The sequence below is a fragment of the Orcinus orca genome, chromosome 7 (genome assembly GCF_937001465.1).
Source record: "Orcinus orca chromosome 7, mOrcOrc1.1, whole genome shotgun sequence".
In the NCBI taxonomy this organism is placed as follows: domain Eukaryota; kingdom Metazoa; phylum Chordata; class Mammalia; order Artiodactyla; family Delphinidae; genus Orcinus; species Orcinus orca.
The window spans coordinates 14,148,383-14,168,692 of NC_064565.1; the positions used below are offsets into that span (position 1 = coordinate 14,148,383).

General features: G+C 39.9%; 1 protein-coding gene across 1 annotated transcript in view; it reads right to left on the minus strand.

Moving 5' to 3' along the window:
* CNTNAP5 (contactin associated protein family member 5) overlaps nucleotides 1-20,310 on the minus strand; it is a 903,219-nt gene that overhangs the window by 333,941 nt on the left and 548,968 nt on the right. Inside the window, exon 11 of the mRNA XM_033400123.2 lies at nucleotides 951-1,057. Within this exon, the coding sequence (XP_033256014.1) occupies nucleotides 951-1,057 (107 nt within the window). The remainder of the gene's footprint in view (nucleotides 1-950; nucleotides 1,058-20,310) is intronic.

Genomic DNA, 20,310 nt, shown 5'->3' on the forward strand with positions numbered 1-20,310 from the left:
ACATTTGCCACTTCCAGGTAGAAGCGTCCAAGTAGAAACTTCCAGGTAGAAGCTTTTAAAAACACATGTTTCCTTGTGCATCCCTCTCCCTGACAGGGCAACATTCCAGTTGATGGAGTCTCTGTCAGCTTCCCAGAATAAGAACACCTTTGGAAGAGGGTCCCCTGCAGACCTGTGATATGCAGGTAACACAGGTATGACTCAACTGCTCATTACTTACGCCACCGAGATGCAGGTTGTTTATTGCACAGCCTAACTTAGCCCATCTAGAAAATGCAGTTGACTTCAGAGCTCTTCTTTGTGTGCCTACAGCACCTTGTCTTTCCTCTACCTCAACACTTATCCTATTTCCTGTCTGTCTTCCTGGTAGACCTTGAGCTTCATGATGATATGGCTTTGTATTTGTGCATCCTCTATGCTCACCACAGTGTTTGGCATAGAGTATGCTCTCAAGAAACACACGTTGGGGACTTCCCTGGTGGCACAGTGGTTAAGAATCTGCCTGCCAATGCAGGGGACATGGGTTCGATCCCTGGTCCAGGAAGATCCCACATGCCGTGGAGCAACTAAGGCCATGTGCCACAACTACTGAGCCTGCACTCTAGAGCTGGTGAGCCGCAACGACTGAGCCCAAGAGCCACAACTATTGAGCCCGCATTTTTCAACTACTGAAGCTTGCACGCCTAGAGCCCATGCTCTGCAACAAGAGAAGCCACTGCAGTGAGAAGCCCCCGCACCACAACAAAGAGAAGCCCACACTCACAGCAACTAGAGGAAGCCCGTGCACAGCAGTGAAGACTGAATGCAGCCAAAAATTAAAAAAAAAAAAGAAAGAAACACACATGGAATGAATAAAACGTGCCCACCCCACGTTGAATATATCCTGACGTTATCCCTGATATTCGTGGATTTTTGCCCATTCTACTGTGGGTAGGCATGAGTCTACTCACAGTTATGGCAGGTGGCGCCCACGTAACCTGTGTCACTGCAGTTACAGTAGAAGGTCACCCAGGACTGGAAGCAGCTTCCTCCATGTTCACAGTAGTTTGGCAAACACCTTGAGAGATGGAGCAAAATCAAACAAAATAAACCAAATCAGTTGAAATAAGGGGAAAAACAAAAACGTCTTATATCCAACTACATGAATGGTAGAAATCGGTCTGCTCTACTCCCATTCCTGAGTGAGACTTGAATACGTGAACATAAGACAATGGTTTCACCATAAGAGGTGGGTCTACCTGGTACTACTGGGCAAAGAAAGGCTCAGGGCTGATTTAGGCAATTAAATAAAGCATTTCAACACTGGGGCACATGTTCATTGACTTAAAGTTAATTTGAAGTGGTCAGAATTTATAAGGTTTTTTCACTTACTGTAGAACAAAATAGACAAAGATGTAATTTTGCATTTTGAAAAGGTTTTGCATTTTTAAAGGAAAGGGGAAAGGGGCAAATAATTGAGGTCGTAATCCTCCTGCTTCTCTTTTGGGTGATGGCCAGGAATCTATTTTAAACTCCCCATGAATTTGAAAAGATGGTATCTGTTCAGTTAACATACTAGGAAATTCTATAATTATTAACAGAGCCAATAACACCCTTAAAATGAAGCCTTTACTACTTATAATGAAAACAGTATGACTATTCTGAAAAATATTTTCACCATACACTTTAAAAACTCTCTGAAACATTCATATAAGTTAACCCAGAAATCACCCTTAGATGGCTCTATCTTTAGGATATATTTCAAAACATAAAACTATGTGTACTAATTATCCTTATTCACAGTGATGCCGTGATGAATCCATGTAAGTTTCCAACATGAGAAGATTTCTTAGGAAAGTTGTAGTACATAATATTAATGGGCTATCATAAAGCTACTACAAATGATGTTAGCAAAAAGGATTAAAACAGACTGGGGGTCTTCCCTGGTGGCGCAGTGGTTGAGAGTCCACCTGCCGATGCAGGGGACACGGGTGCGTGCCCCGGTCTGGGAGGATCCCACATGCCGCCGAGCGGCTAGGCTCGTGAGCCATGGCCACTGAGCCTGCACGTTCGGAGCCTGTGCTCCGCAACAGGAGAGGACACAACAGTAAGAGGCCTGCTTACCGCAAAAAAAAAAAAAAAACAAAAAAACACTGGGACTGGATTAAGTGAAAATTCAAGATATGAAGCATAACAAGGACAAACGTTAAGTGTCACTTGGGCTAAGGGGAGTGAAGGCAACATTCATTTCTTCTCGACAAAGATCACAGACTTCAGGGTTATATATATCTGAGCACAAATCCCAGCTCAGCAATTTACTACATGGTGTCTTTAGGTAATTCTCTTCATCTCTAACATACATGATTTACAATCTCTACACTCCGGGTACTGTTCTCCTAAAAAATAACCAGGCAAGTGCTCAATATGTATAACAAATAAGATTAAGAGTAAAAGCAATTCTAAACACTGAAATTTTTGAAAACAATCTTTACGGGAAGAGTAAAATCTCATGAATTTCAACAGGGATGGGGAATAAACGAAATCACAGAAGTGGTATAATACAACAAAAGGGTTCATTGTGCAGCCTCCGAAAATGTGAGGCAAGGAAAAGTAAGATGATTTACCCTAAGTGTCCTACATAGGTAGGAAACCCTCCAGCAATGATTGTTTCAAAGCCCAGAAACTAATATTCCTGAATATGTCCAGACATATTATTAGAAATTTTCTGCTCAGCACAGCAAACACACTATTGTGCTGACAGGGCTTCTGTTTGGGAAAAACCTTTTGATAACTCCATGGTGTCCAGCTAAGGCTTAAAAACACAGAAAAAAGCAGGGGGGGGGGGGAAGGGACTCAGCAATTTTGCTCTGGAACATGGCCACAAAATCCAACCAATCAATAAATAAACCGAAACATGAGGCCTTCCCTACTGCAAATTCTACCCTTCCTCTGGATTCCCCCACCCAGCTTGGTGGAAAAGAAACAGGCTTGTTACTCAGATAAACCACAGGTTTCTGGCCCCCCACCCCCGACACCAGTAACATTGTGCTGTGGGGAAGTTAGATAAACTTGAAGCATAAGTGTCCTCACGAGCAAATCCAAGCAAGAACCTCTGCCTCTGGGTGTGCCCTGATAGAGAGCCTGTGAAGGCCCACCCTCCTCCACACCTTTTCTTCTTTCGCATCCAGAACTGCTTGTTCCTGAATACTGCTTCTCCTGCAGTGTACTTTTCTCAAGATCTTTCCCCTCTGAACCTCTCAAATTCTTACATGACATGTCTATGGCTGCTCTATCCCACCCCATCCCACTCCCCTCCCCCAATCACACATACACACACACACACACACACACACACACACACGAGTCAGATTCCATGATTGACAAACAATGGTATTACTGTTCCCCTCCCTCCACCAAGAAAAAGTTAATTGCTTTAAAGATGGAAAGCTGAGCACAGCCAGGTCAGTAGGTAGTTATCCTCTAGTTCTTTTGGTTTTGGCACCAAGAAAGTTCAGATCAGCCCCTTTTTGGATGACTGAAGCTATAAGATAAAAACTCAGAAGTTGTCATTGGCCATGTTTTCAGCCATGAGAAGAAAGCTTATCTGCAGTGAAAAAGAGAGAGAAAAAAATGCTGAGGTCCAGAATGCAGCAGAAAAGACAGATGGAGAGAATCCTGACAATATTTGTATGGCGGGTCTCTGCTGTTTCCAAGATTAGGTTGCATCCCTGAACTTTCTGAGGGCTGGTTGTTTTAATCTAGCTTAGATTCTGTGAGACAACCCAAGATCTTTCTGGGAAAACCCCCTATGTATTCAGGCTAGCTTGAGTTGGGATTCTCTTATTTCCAACTAACAATCTTAACTTTTTGTAAATCAGCATCCTATAAATACAAACAGCAATAGAAACACATTTTTCCTTACAAGTTTACACTTTAAAGTATTTTTAAAACTCAATATTGCCAAGCTAAGTGGGGCGTGTAGGGGGAGGGATCTTGTGGAAAAGTATAAGAACTAGCTGGGTACTTTGAATATACTTAAAAAGCCTCGCACAGACCTTGTATTACAGTGTTACTAAACTCAATTTACCAACGAATATGTAGGCTAGAAATTCATTTGTTTATGGTCACTCAAAAAAAATGATGTATTTCTGAGAGGGAAAAAGAGTACCTGGGGAAAGAAAAACATCTAATATTCCTAGAACGAGAAAAAATTGAATGAATACTTACAGGGCTGCCTTTGAGCTTGGTTCATTTTGGTTCAATGCACACTGTGATTAGAAAAACTCATTTGTAAAGTAGACACTCAAAATAAAAGATGTATAACCCCAACTGGCTTATTTAAAAAGGGCAGTTTTAGGAGTATAATTTCCGTGTTCTTTAATCAGTTCATTTTAACTGGTGTTTTGTTTCTTTTTCTCTCTACTTGGTATACACTGAGCACTTGAGACATGAATGCAGAAAGAGGCCAGTGTGGAACTACGCAAGTGAATAGAACTCATTAAGTATGAGGACAGTGACAATCTTAGGTGTAAGGCACTGAATTCAATTTGCTACGAGATAATCATGCTGAACAACTACCTTCTAAAATCCTAATGATATTTCATATATAGCTGAATCAGATGTGCCTTCTTCTGGTGTACGACGTTTAATAAACAGAGCTTTCAGCAGAAACACAACTGTTGATGTCATACTCTTCAGAAGCCCAAAGAAGCATCATGATGTGTGCCAGCAAGGACTCGGAGAGCAGGGCACACGCATCAGAAGCTGTTTGTGTTGCTCTAAAAGTAGGATGTGCATAATTTGAAGGGAGATGAACGAAAGAGTTGAAGAAAAGGCAGAAAAGAATTAGGAATGGAAGGAGAAAAGAAAAAAATATAACAGAGACAAAAGCGTTATACGAGTTTTATATGAGAAAGTATAATTTTCCCCGAAATCAAAACTTCTTCCAAAAGAAAAGGCTCATTGCTAGTTGGAGCTGTGGACCACCCAGGTAAGAGATGAAGTGGGCGGAAGAGTTGTCCAGAGTGGCCCATGGACCTCATTAATGGTCCCGTCCAGCCTTCCGTAGCATATGGTTCTGGCTCACAGTTGTTTGGTGGTGTGCTTTCTTGTTCACAGGGAGATATGAAGGAAAAGAAAATGCTTCTCCTTAAAGATGCACAGCAAGGGAGACAGTTAGATAAGCTTCTTCAAAGAAGAGAGTGTTTTACAGAATACTGAAAGACTGACCTACTCCAAAGACTAGAGTCCAGTTTCAAGCATCTTGGCAAGCATATTTTCTGCCAAATACACTTCGCCCCCCACCCCGGGCATTAGGAAGAACAAAGGGACCCCTGCCGTTTTCCTTGAGAAAGATCAGAGTAGTTCTTTCCCTAACTTAGCTTTCACTGAGGCCAAGCACAAGTTTCCAGCTGGAGCAGACCAACCCTGGGAAAAGCATTAAGAAAGCAGGGGGAATCAACATAGTTTTGGAAAATATAGTCAGTATGTTTATAATTTAGAAAGTTTCAAAGAATCAATATGAATTTTCGGCTTCTCTTAAACGAAGATCAGATTACTGAGAACAGTCATTGCAAATCTCCTGATTTTCCATGTCAGTGACTTCCAAATTTATATTTCAAGTTCAGTCTTCTCTCCTGAATTCCAGACCCATAAATCCAGCTGCCTGCTTCAAAGTTCCACTTGGGTGTCAGATGTTTCAAACTGCATGTCCAAACCTGACTTTCTGATCTCATACTTTGCCTCCTGCCCCCCAAGTTCTCTACTCACATCCTTCACTATCAGAGGAGGGCAACTCCATACTTACCATTCTCCAGACCCCAACACTTGCAAGTCCCCCCCACTTCCCTCACAGCCCTCATCTGAGGGACGAGTACATGTCTCTGGCTCTGCTTTTAGAATCTGTTCTGCATCTGACCACTTCTCATCACCTCCTGCTACCACTCTGGTCTGAGTCACCAGCATCTCTTGCCTGAACAACTGTGATCATCAGCCAACTGGTCTACCAGCCTCCATCTCCAATCCCTTCAGTATGTCCCCAACACAAAAGCAAGAGAGATCCTATTAACATCTAAGGCAGATTGAAACCCTTCAAGGGCTTTCTGTTTTAATCAAGGTAAAAGCAACATCTTTAAACTACCTACCAGCTCCTGCTGATCTGTACCCCCATCACTTCTCCAAATTCATCCCTACTCTTCTCCCTTTTCTACATCTCCCCCAGACATGCTGAACTCCTTGTTGTCCTTAAAGCACACCAGGGATGCTGCTTTGTTAGGGTCTTTGCACTGAAGTTCTCTTTGCCCAGGATGCTCTCCCCGACATGTCTACATGGCCCACTCCTCACCTCCTTCTTGTCTCTGATAAAATGGTGTTCTCAAGGAAGCCTGCCACAATCATGCTACTTAAAGTTGCATGATCCTGCAATCCCACTCCTGGACATTTATCTGGAGAAAACTATAATTTGAAAAGGTACATGCACTACTATTCACTGCAAAAAAAAAAAAAAAAAAAAAAAACAGATTCATTGCAGCAGTATTAACAATAGCCAAGACATGGAAGCAACCTAAATGTTCATCAACAGATGAACGGATAAAGAAGATGTGGTATATAGACACAATGGAATATTACTCAGACATAAAAAATAATAAAATAATGCCATTTGCAGCAACAAAGATGGACCTGGAGATTATCATACTAAGTGAAGTAAGCCAGACAGAGAAAGACAAATATCATATGATATCACTTATATGTGGGAATATTTCAAAAAATAATACAAATAAACCTACATACAAAACAGAAATAGACCCAGAGACATAGAACACAAGCTTATGGTTACCAAAGGAGAAAGTGGGGAGGAGCAATAAATTGGGAGTTTGGGATTAACAGATACATGCTCTTATATATAAAATAGATAACCAACAAGGACCCACTGTATAGCACAGGGAACTATACTCAATATTTTGTAACACCTTATAAGGGAAAAGAATCTGAAAAAGAATATATATATATATATATATATATATATATATATATATATATACACATATGAGTGTGTATGTGTATAGATAGATAGATAGATAGATGATAGATAGATATCTGAGTCACTTTGCTGTACACCTGAAACTAACACAGCATTGTAAGTCAACTATACTTAAATTAAAAGAAAATTATAAAGTAAAATTGCAACTCTCCTTCACTCAGCACCTCCAATCCCCTTTCCCAGCCTCCCTTACTTTTTCATCCTTAGCACTTCCTGTCTTCTAACACAATATACACTCTGCTTATTCATTAAGTTTATGATTTGTTACCTGTCTTCCCACAAAGGAATGTAATCTCCATAAGGGCATAAGTTGTTTTCTATTTTGTTCACTGAGTATGCAACGTAGTAAACAGAGTGGGCACTCAATAAGTGGCTGTTGATTGCATAAATAAATAAACTTCGTATGTCTGGGGTGCAATAGCCAGCCAAAGCTGTCCTCATTTAGCTAAGCCTCTTCAGCTAACCACAGCCTATCATCTCACATTTACTATTACCTGCCTGACACTGAGCAGCACAATAAGAGCTGAGTGGGGTAGAGGGGAGACAAAGAGCTTCACCTTTTCTTAAGTGAAGAAATCTGAGACACGTAAAGGGAGCCTTCTGTGCAACCACAGGCAAGAAGCAATTTAGAGAGAGGAGACAGAAACCCAGGTGCAGGAGGGAAGAAGTAAGATGGACACCAGGAATGCGATCCTCTTCAGTGGCCTTTAAGGCTACGAGTAAATGATGCAATTTCTTTTCATTACTTGTAAGTACAATCTCTGAAGTACTTACAGAGATAATTTTCTACAAATTGGAGGTGGTTTTGAAATGATGCAACTTATTGCTTCTTTGAAGGCATGTTTAAGCATTCCTGATAAGTCTGTGTACAATTTTTGATAAGTTTTAATGAGATAAAAAGTCTGTTTGGGAAATTCAATTTATCCATCTAGCTCTTGTTACCTTTAACCAGATGTTAAAGAGTGCAATGATCTTTAACCAGCCTTGTGACTAACCTAATCACATTCAACCAAACATTCATGGTTAGTCTCCTACAAAATATCTCCACCAAGATTGGGGCATTGTGGATTTGGCTTTCTTGAAGTCTTTCCCTTTGAAAGGAAACTTCAACATGTGCTCATGATCACATCTGAGATGTAGCTTTAATGTATTATTTTCTGTTTTATAGATGAAGATAGTAAGACAAGATGAGTGTAAATAACTTGTCTGTGTATGAAGTGATGGAGCCATGCCTCCTGTCACTGAAGCCTGTACTCTCAAGCACTGTGCAGTCTTTCCACCACCAAATGTCATGTGATCTATCTCCTTAAAGTGAACTCCAAGCATGCATCTTAGAGCATCACTTCTGCTAAGGGTGAGAGGGAGGGGGGGGCTTCACACAGTTTCCCGCTGATTTCAGAAACTCGTTAGCAAACTTGGAACTGTCAGTTTAGAGTTCTTAAAATATATTTTTGGTGGGAGAAGAGGTCTTGATGGCCATGACAAATGGGTTAATTGGGAATAAATAAATCCACAGGAGAGAATCAAGTATATATTTATTATATAATTAGCATAATGATATGCTATATCATATATATATCATATCATCATATATCATCATATATATGATATATAATTTACTCTATAAATCTCATGCAGTGGTGAAGGGTGGGGAAAGATTCTATTTCAACTACTTTTTGTTACTAATTTGTGAAATCTTTAAATAAGTAGTAAAGAAGATGACCCCTGTCCCTGCTCTGCTCTTGTTTTTATTTTAATTTTTTCAGATAACAAAGACTTTTTTCTGTATTTGCTAAGTCTGTCTGAGTTAATGAGATTGTTTCTAGACTCTGCCTGCTTTGGGTGGAAGGGCCTTATAAGTTATTAATGCAAGCCAGACACAGCCTTTTAGCCTGTTCAAAAATTCAAAACTTTAACCTATTATTTAACATAAACTTAAGAATTATCTAATCTTACAAATATAGAAAAATGCAAAGACTCATCACGGTCTTAAGCAAAATGGAAAATGCATTCAGGAATACATTTGTCTTTGAATACAAGGATACAGACTTCACGGCCAGCCCACTATCAATGGTGTGGAGCACTTGACTGAGCATAGGGGCCAGAGTGGTCCAGGAGCACCACCAACAAGGATAACGTCTGCATGTTCATCTCTTTGCATAATAAGTGCCTATTTAAGGCATAAAATTTCTAATCCCCAAAATTTGTAAATTCAGTATCAACAGCTTAAGATAATCAAAGCCTTAGTATTAATGTTTTTGGGTGAAGAAGGAATATGGTACTGAAAGAAAAAAAAAAAAAGGTCCCAAAGGTGATCTTGTCCAGAAACTTCTATATCATGCATCTTTCTGGGAAGAAACTAGCATTCTTGACTTTGAAAAAAATTCTTTAAGCATATTTATAGTGAATTTTAATAAGATTAAGAGCAATGTCAGTAGATTGTAACCCTTAAGAGGAAGCTTACTTAGGACCTTAAATAGTCTTGCATCAAGTCAAGAAGTTTAATAATCATTAATTGACTACTTTTGTTATGTCTAACAAGGAATATCTAATTTTTCCTTTTTCATAAAATAGGACCTGCCAAGAGTTGGAGCTTTGAATTGGCCTGAGATAGGTTTTTTTTTTCCTCTTGCAGCAAGATTCTATTAAAACCTTGAAAAGATTTTCTTAATAATTATTTGATATTTGTAATTTTTAAGGGAACTTGGCCTATTTAAGTATGAGCCTTGTAAACTCCAATTTAAAAAGTGTAATATAACTGATTTAGACCTAAAAATCTTCCTTATTAGAACATCTCAAATAAATTAACTTCACCAAAGTTAAATGTTCATGTTTCTGAATATTTAACTTTGATAAATATTTGGTATTCTGTTTTTTAATGCCATAAATTAAACTACTTGGAGAGTAAATAAAACATATTATAAATTGGGTCATTTGTAGAGATGTGGATGGATCTAGAGACTGTCATACAGAGTGAAGTAAGTCAGAAAGAGAAAAACAAATATCGTATATTAACACATATATGTGGAATCTAGAAAAACGGTACAGATGAACCAGTTTGCAAGGCAGGAATAGAGACACAGATGTAGAGAACAAACGTATGGACACTGAGGGAGGAAAGTGACGGGGGGCACTGGCGGTGGGATGAATTGGGAGATTGGGATTGACATATATACACTAATATGTATAAAATAGATAACTAATAAGAACCTGCTGTATAAAAAATAAATAAAATAAAATTCAAAAACAAAGTAGTTTACAATATTTGAAGGCATTTAAATAATCAAACCCATAAATGGCATTAAGCATTATTCAAAGTCTTTGCGATTTGATTGCTGGTACTTGCTAGACTTATATGTAGAATACAATTTTATAAGCTGAATTTTGAAAAAGCTTAAACAACAGGGTTTTGAATTTGTAATTCTGAGAAATTTAATCTAACTCTTTGAAACAAAAAATAAACTTGTGAACGATCTAACCTGCCTACAAAATTCATCCTTTGTGAACAGCACTAGACCTTGGGCCCCCCACTTTGCCCCCTGCTCTCCCATCAGGCTCTGCACAATACCCAGAGCATCCCTGGGAGTGGCTTCCATTTGCTGAGTCTGAAGCACTGAATTCTGTCTCTGATCCCCCCGCTTCTGTGGGTCTCTTTGTCACCTTAAAGGATACTTTTTGGTGAAAATAACAAATTTTAGTTTAATCTGCTAGCCAAAATTTCCTCCAAAATGCCCTAAACTCCCCTAAACAGTATTTAGGTGAATCTTTTTCCTTAAAACTAGGAAATCTTGGATTTTACTTTATTTTTCTTAATATGCAATTGTGAGGGGAAAAGAGTTACCTCCCTTTACTTGTATATATATATTTTTTAATATTGGGATTTTTCTTTTTATTTTCTTTATCTTTCTGGGTATTTCTTCTTGTTTAACACATTCCCCCTGCATAACCTTGGCCAGTGTTTCCCTGTTATGTTCCTCACTGTTCATGCAGAGTGTGAAGACCATTGCCATGGATAGAGTGGCATTTCCAGACCTTAAATTATGAATCTGCTTTGATTTAGCAATTCCACTTCTTGGAATAATGCCCCAGAACTGCTTTCTTACATGCACAAAGATATATGTAAAATTATTATCATTCTTAACAATTTAAAAATGGAAACATACCTCACCATTTTGGGAATGTTTAAATAAATAATGGTATGTCCACACTATGGAATGCTATGAGGCAATTAAAATGAATACATACATTGGAAAGTTCTTCATGTATAATATACTATTGAGTACATAAAACACATTGCAGAGTAACTTGTGTAGTTTCTGCTGTGATTGTCCTTGTTGTTATTGGAGAGAGAGAAAAAGTTCTGGAAGTAAACAGACCAAATTGATAATCTGTTAATAATAAACTGTGAGAATAAAAGTACCATCTTATTCTTTATATATCTCTGTGGGGGGGGTCATTTATTTTACAATGAAACTAGAAAGAAATATACCCATGAGCTGATATTCATATTTTATTTTGCTATTGGACAAGAGCAAAGAGAAACTCATTCCACTCAGAAAATGGTCACTAGGAATTGATAGTCAAGCTGTCCCAAGACACATTCTTAGCCCAGGGATGCTACCAGCTGGTCAAGAGAAGATGTCCAGGTGAATGAGTCTTCTGCATAAAGCTACGGGAGGCTCAGCGAGGTCCCAGCTCACCAGCCCAAGCAAAGCAGGCATTCAAAGCCAGGTCTAATAGATCACCCTCATTAAACTTCCCTCATTAAACTCTGCAAATAAAATTCCATGGGTGAGGCCTCTGCTCCTTTGGAACAAAGCCCATCTGGTAATATAATCCTAATGATTACCATTCATTATGACCGTCTATCAATCCACGAATATTTTAAATCACTTGTAAAAATTTAAAGAAAATGGTCTTTGTCTAAGAAAATAAGCCAAATCGTTAACTGTGTGTGCCTGAATGCCTGTCTTTACTGCAGGTATTTAGACATGTGCAATCTTTAGAAACATGTGCACCCCCCCAAAACATTCCCAACTCAAAAGCATCTAAAGAAAGTTAGATGCTTTCTAACTGTTAAAAGAGAAATCCGTCTAAAAAATGTTCAGTACCTTTATATAAACACCTATAGAAATATTTTTCCTCACTATCAAATTGTCCTCTTCTCCTTTTCCCATAACAGATTGAAACGAATAGAACATCCATCGACAGGCCTCTGGAATTCCCAAATGTTCAGATAAGTGGTTATCTATAAGTGAGTCTGCATGTATTTACACTCCATGGAGTTACCTCCCTTTTTAAGAATTCTCATCCCTCCTTTATACAGCTGAAGGTCAGTTTCAATTTCTATATGCTTTCCTTAGAGACAGAAGAACAAAACATTTCAACAGTCCTCAAAATGCAAGCTGACTAATGTAAGCCTTTTAATAAAGCTCATACATAAAAAAAATCAGCCAGATTGCCTTCGCTCCTTTGTCTGTTTGCTTTAATTAGCAGCCAACCGCATGGATCTTGTTTTGGTTAGATAGCTTTTCTGAAAGCTTTTGAAACCTATTTCTATGCCTCTCCATTCTAACAATTACGATAATCCCATTTTACCCCCACAGTTGGATTTTCATTATAATTGAATTTTGCTGTAATTACAGCAGATGTAGATATTAAGGAATTAAGGGAAGAAAAAGGAAAGCGTCAGAAGTCAGTTTTCTAAATTTTCCAAGTCTAGTTCACAGCAGGGAGTTAATTGTCAATAGTTGCTGAGAAGATCCCCAGATAATGGACAAAGCAATGATGGTCAAATAAGTTTGCAGTGCACATCGGTGATCCCAGGAGTCCTGCTGGGGTTCAAGACAGAGCCGGGCACCCACAGTGTCCACTTCTCCTCCCTGCACTAGCCTTTGGTGGAGAATGAATAGCAAAATGGGAAGGTGCTCTCTTCAAGTTTTTGACCAAGAGAGGCTCAGCTCTCCTCTAAAGCCATTTCTTCAAAGCACAGGACATTCCAAATCAAGAAGAATTTGTCAGTGTTACCCATTCCAATACTTGTTACTATGAGAAGCAACTGGAGGCCAGGAATCTAATAGCAAATCATAGCTACCTGGTTACTTTAGAGGCAAAGATACGTCTCTCCTTTCTCCAAGTAATAAAAGAATATGTTTTTAAAAATCACAAGGGAAGAAAACTCCCTATTAACCAGATGTGGGTCGTTTTGACTAAATCACATAGAATCAAATTTCTCTAATCAATCCATTTGTCTCCATAGCATAGACGTGCTTCATTAGAATGGAAAGAGCACGCACGTGCTCATTGGGCACGTGCCCATTTATAGATGGGCTCTGTATTTCATGGGAGAGCAATCTGGTCTGGTTTTTCTACCTCATTATCAGTTAGGTAAAAGGTTTTGTGTACCTTGTAGTAGAGTGATTTTGTTTAACATCATTTAGAAGGCATCTCAATGGTTATGTTGAGTCTGTGCAGGACATGCAAACAGTAGATTATTACAATGGTCTTATTCTTAAATTTTAGGACATCATTCAGACCCCACTATGAATGGGTACAATGTTATCATCCGGTTCAGGGCTTCTCAAATTTTGTTTAAAATGTGGACTCTGGGGCTTCCCTGGTGGCGCAGTGGTTGGGAGTCCGCCTGCCGCTGCAGGGGACGCAGGTTCGTACCCCGGTCTGGGAGGATCCCGCATGCCGCGGAGCGGCTGGGCCCATGGGCCATGGCCACTGAGCCTGCGCGTCCAGGGCCTGTGCTCCACAACGGGAGAGGCCGCAGCAGTGAGAGGCCCACGTACTGCAGGAAAAAAAAATGTGGACTCTGATACAGTGGGTCTGGGATAGAGCCTAAGGTTCTGCATTTATTATAAGCTCCCTGCAGATGCCAAGGCTGCTGGTCCTCACACTGCTGTGAATAGCTAGGGCCTAGACTCCAGTAGAGAACTATTTCAATCCGGGGATTGCAAACTGTAGTGGTTTTCCCTTTTTTTTTTTGGCATATATTTCTGTTTTTTTTAATTTTAAATTTAAAAAACAATGTGTTATGTATCAGATTTTAACACACTACACTAACAATATGCTAGTTTTGTGCTCCAGGTTAACCCTGGAGACCTTGCTGTGAATCGTCTCCTGCTTCCACTGTGTGATCATGGGGATAAGACTATACTAGTGTTATCAATGGGGAAGGATGTCACACTGCACTGGCCAGGTCTCTTTGGGTCAGCTCAGGCCCCTGCAGGTAGGGTGGCTGAGAAGGGGGTGCTGCTACACTTACTTTAACACACTTAAATCCACTTTATCCCAGCCAAGCCCAGAAACATCTGCTGGCCACATGCTCTTTCCCTGCATAATAACAAAGCAAGAACAAGACGAATGTGACATCAAAATAATGCCATATTATAGGAAAGAACAAATCTGACTCCATATTAGATGGGTTCCTTTCCCTGTGCTTAGTCATGCTGGCTCTGCACCTTTTGTAAAAGAATATTGCCTATAGCCTGAAATATATAGGATAGCCCATTCTCAGGGCTCCTTTAAAGGTGTAACACCGTTCATTCATATAGAGATAAACATTTGCAGAACAGGAAGTAACATTTGTCTTGTTGGAGGTTTATAGGAACATTGTAACCAGACCTACCTGGACAGCTGCCAGAACAAAGGATTCTGACACCACAAAGTTTGCAACAACTAACCACGCCCCTCCCTCATCTTGCCTTTAAAAATGTTTGCTGAAACCCTTTGTGGAGAGCAGAGTTTGGGGGTGGGAGAGGGCATGAGCCACCCATTCGCCATGCTTGGCCTTACAATAAACCTTTCTCTGCTGCAAACTTCAATATCCAAACTTCAATATTTCAGTTGGTTTGGCTTCGCTGTGGATCAGGCACAAGAACTTCTGTTTGGTGACGATATTAGAGAAAGTGATGACATTGACTAGGCATTTATCTGGCTTCCGTATTTATGAGGAATGCACACAGTTCTCAAATTTGAAATAAAAAATGTTACCCTTACTTTTGAACTCTTCTGACTAAGTCAAAGGAAAATATCTGCTATTACAAGGCAAGGTATTCAAAACTCGTATCAGTTGGGAACTACTTACTTGTGTGAATCAAGATTTTCTAAATATTTAGCAACCAAAACAGAAAAGCCACATGAAAGGGTGCTGAGGCTAACATCTGACTGTAATCTGTGACCCCTGGGTCAAAGTGCTTCCATGTTTTCACAGACCAAGTTTAGAAATATTTAGTTTGATCTTCAAATATTGCTTTCATCTGTTATAGGCAGTCCTATGATTTTATTTGGTGGAATAAAAGGATTTCATTGACCAAAAAAAACAAAAGAAAGGAAAAAAAACACTCATATGATACAAGCCAAGAAGGGCACAGGTTATGATTATGATTGGGTTCATCAATCCTCCCCCCCAAGTTTTATTATCCTGACTCCTCCAAGGTTGTATGTTCCAGGGGAGTCTCATACTGTCCAAGATAGCCCTCATGGCTGTGGTCACTGCCATGGCCTCTAGAACCCACAAATAATGTGACCAGACATGACACCAGCAGGGCCTGGATTATCCAGGATGCTGAGCCATTTGGACATTCTTATAAGGTTCTCTTATTTTTGGTGTAAAAGTCACCCAGTTCAATTAAACTGGAGCTGGTGTTTGAGAAGCAGAGACTTAGGGAGTGTACCAGATGCTCTCATTTCTGAGCATGGAGACTGTGCTATGGAGTGAGGCCTTTTCTGGGATTGTCCCCTTGTGTCCTAGTTGAGCTATAGTGTGGGCTCCTCCACAGAGGTGACAGGGTTCACTCAAATAACCCAGACTTCAGATTACAGGGACCCGATTTCAAGTCCCAGTTGAGTCACTTTCTAGCTTTCATGACATTTGAAATTATTTATGACCCTCTGAGTTTTAACTTCCTCTTTAGCCAAATCAAGACAAAAACAATCTCAAATCACTCAGGGAAGGAAATAAGTTACTGTAGAATGTGAATAAAGTGTGAACTCGTTATTATTTCCATCCACACTTGCAGGTGTTTTGTGAGACATACCCAGATTGTGTTTTTTCTTTTCTCGCTTTTCGTAGCAGATACTTTTTTCCAAGTCTGTGGAGAGAGAGCTTTGGTGTGCATGTTGCTCAGCTCAGTTTGCTACTCAGTCTGTCTGTGCAGATCTGGCATTTCCATTCTCTTGTTAACCTCAGGAGCTGCTAAGAAAGGTCACATTACATCTTTGCTCATTTAAGTTGCGTCCATGTCCTGTCCACTGGAGCAGCAAACCTGGCTTCCTGGAGGGAACTAAGCAGCCACCACTCTGTTTTTAGTTCAGATCTTCCTCTAGGGCTTGAGAGGTAAGGCAGCAGAGACGTGAACCACACTCTCTGGCCACACAGTGCCTCGTGATAAAATCGCTGACGGCCAAGGTTGGAGTTCTTGATTTTGACCACAGCCAGTCAGCATCTTCATTGGCCCCTGACTCTGTGTCTGTTCTAGGAATAGGCTCTGAATTCAATTTGAGCTACAATGCTATGACACCTGCACATGAAGATTGCAGAAGAACCACCAAAAAAGGAAATACTAAGTCCTTCCTTCCAAAATTATATTTTTTTTCTTTTCAATGTGTTTACATTCGTTATTACCTGGCTTAAAGGGGTGGAAAACGTGGTCTAAAAAGTCTTATATTAATGAGAACCTTAGTGGGAAATATTCAAAAGCCAAAATTAAAAATCCATGCCACAAAGTTCAATCCTTAACTGTTCATCAATCGGATTTGTATTCAGTTGGATTGAATGGCATTGACATTCAGTCTAAGATGAATCTTGTGTTTAATTTTTCCCTCCTCAGCTAAGAAAAAAGTTGGAAGTCACCCTGTTTTCACTCCCTCCTACTTCTATGGCAGAGATCACTAGTCTCCTACTGTAATCTCTCTCCATGGGACCTGAACTCTGCCCTGGAATCCCTTGGAATTCTGTCTGAAGCCACCTTTGAAAACATTACAGTGGGTACAAAAAGTGCAGACTATTCCCCACCTCTGGGGTTTTAGGAAATAAATCATACATTGCATTCATTCCCTATTCTTACTGAATTTTCCCTAAAATTTTTATACACATGAAATACTTTTAATCTTCCTATCATTATTTTGTATTTTTTAATTGAAGTATAGTTGATTTACAATGTTGTGTTAGTTTCAGGTGTACAGCAAAGTGATTCAGTCATATATATATGTGTTTTTTTCAGATTCTTTTCCCTTATAGGCTATTATAAAACATTGAGTATAGTTCCCTCTGTTTTACAGTGGGTCCTCATTGGTTATCTATTTTATATGTAGTAGTGTGTTTACGTCAGTCCCAAACTCCTAATTTATCCCTCCCCTCACTGCAACAAGAATCACTTTCATGGGACTTCCCTGGTGGCACAGTGGTTAACAATCTGCCTGCCAATGCAGGGGACATGGGTTTGATCCCTGGTCAGGGGAGATCCCACATGCCATGGAGCAGTTAAGCCCGTGAGCCACAAATACTGAGTCTGTGCTCTAGAGCCTGCAAGCCACAACTACTGAGCCCATGTGCCACAACTACTGAAGCCTGCACGCCTAGAGCCCATGCTCTGCAACAAGAGAAGCCACCACAATGAGAAGCCGGTGCACCGCAAGGAAGAGTAGCCCTCTCTTGCCACAACTAGAGAAAGCCTGAGTGCAGCAACAAAGACCCAACACAGCCAAAAATAAATTTTAAAAATTTAAAAAAAGAAAACTAATTACCTTCATGAGTAAATGTTTGTTTTGTTCAGAAAAGGGAAAAACAAAGTTACTGTCTGTGATGACCCTCTAGTTCTCTGTAATGCTAGCTTTTGAAGTCACTTCTCTACACTACTGACTGCCTCCTGGTGTTCAACCCTGATTTTATTACACCCAGGGCAACCTTTCCAAAAGTGTCTTATGTGGATGAGTAGTCTGTGGAAACAAGGGTCTCGTGGTCAAGTATATTTGTGAAATTGTGAATTGCTTCTAATCAAGTCCCTTCTTGCCCACTTTATAAGTGTATGAGTACATATGCGTGCACACACACATACACACAAGTCCTGCGGGAATGAAACCCATGTAACTTGACTCACTCTAGCATTTCTCAGACTTATTTGAACAAAGAAGTCATTTTCTGTAGAATTCCATTAACAGTAGGCAGAGGTAGGAATCTTATTCCCCACTGTGTAGAGAAAATTTGGATGAGACTGTATTATGATGAGCTCAATAAGGACACTTTTTCTGTTTAATCTGCTGACTCAATATTTCTGAAAGACAAATCCACGGACATCCTGGGGTGTTTGAGAAATTGCAGATTCCAAGTCTTCACCTCAAATGAACTGAATCAAAATCGCTGGGGTGGTAGGGTCCAGAAATCTGCATTTTAAAACCGCTTTCCAAGTGACTTTTATGCATTCTAAAACTTGAAGCTATTACTCAATAAGGTTGGGCTCAAATCTTAACATTACTTTTAACCCATTGGTAGCACTGAAAAGTATGCTAGTTTAAAATCTGAAGCCTGCTGTGTGTCTTTCTTTGAGGCCATTTGTGGGAGTACAAGAACTCAGGTGAAGTTAGCTAGGGCTGCAGACACCCCATTAGGTGGCTTTTACCTTGGAATGCCTCCTATCCAAAGGTTGGGCTCTCAAACTGAAAAGCACTGAAATCCAAGCTTGTCAGATTCATAGGACCCTCAGTCACCAGGATTGTGATTTATGCAAGCAAACCTCTCCAAAAACTGGTCTGTAATACTAGAATTCCAATTCCTGAATTTACATGGAAAGCTATAATTTACAAAGGGCCCAATATTTCCACCAGATCGACCAACATGTCCTCTTCCTTTATGTAAACTTCTTGGACTTGCAAAATATTAGAAAGCAGTCAGTTAAACTTGAAATTAGAGCAAGGATAGTTCTAGGATTTCTGGGTTTAATCCACTACTCCCTGACAGACTGACTGACCCAAATCCCCACTAGTGAGTGAACTCACATAGGTTTTGTTGGTTCCACATGTGAACCTCTTACTGCAAGCTGCTTGGATGCAGGCAGGCAGTGTTTAGAGATTTATCAATAAATCTAGCACATATGATAATATTTGGGATAAAAAATGTAAAGAATATTCTCTTCTTTAAAAGAAATTAGAAACCAAAGCTTTATACATGCTCTATAATTAGATGATAAGGTACATGATTACTCAAAATGTACCCTTATTTAGAAGGCAGCACTGAACTGGTCGACAGATACAGCAAAAGAATACTTGAAGGTGTAAAATTATCTTCTTAAGTAATATAAAGTTTTTGACATTTGGAATGAATAATAGATAAACCACTGGTCTGCAAGGATCTCGGGAGAATTTAAGGCAAATAGTGATGGCTTTCTCTTCTGATGTAAATGGCTTTGATAAAGGAAATATATAGACCATGGCCATACATAGTCTGGGCTGGGACGGTGGGCATCATATCCACCCACCAGGTCTGAATTCTGAGGTCCAAACCTAGTCTTCAGAACTAGCCCAGGTGCAGCTCCATGTTGCTGAACTAGGAGAAAAATCTAAGCTCTATGAAGACTGGCGCAAGCAGAAGGTCTAGTCCTGCACTACCTAGTATTGCAGTCACCAGCCACACGTGGCTATCTAAATCTACATGTATTAGAACAAATAAAATAAAAAAATCTATTTCCCCAATCATACTATCCACATTTCAAGTTCTCAATACCTGCTAGTGACAAGGTGTTGGACAGCGTAAAAGAGATCCTTTCCATCGTATCCCAATATTCTATTGGACAGTTAGTATTTGATTCATTGAGGAAACACTTATATTCCATCCCCATAGGCTTCATTCATTACTGGGGAGAAGTATTTGGATCCACAATGGTTCTCCTTCTGAGATCAAGAGTGAATCTTGATCTGTGCAATTGATGCCATTTATATTGCTTCTGTTTGAGGTTACCCTGAAGAAATGGTCTGCTTTTACTTCCTCTTCTTCTTCTTCTTTTTTTTTAAGTGTCTGAGGTTAAAAAGGTCTTTATTTCTTCAGCTACAATAAGATTACCTATTTGATTTTTCTTTCTTTTTTTTTTTTTTTTTTTTTGCGGTACGCGGGCCTCTCCCTGTTGTGGCCTCTCCCGTTGCGGAGCACAGGCTCCGGACGTGCAGGCTCAGCGGCCATGGCTCACGGGCCCAGCCGCTCCGTGGCACGTGGGATCCTCCCAGACCGGGGCACGAACCCGCGTCCCCTGCATCGGCAGGCGGACTCTCAACCACTGCGCCACCAGGGAAGG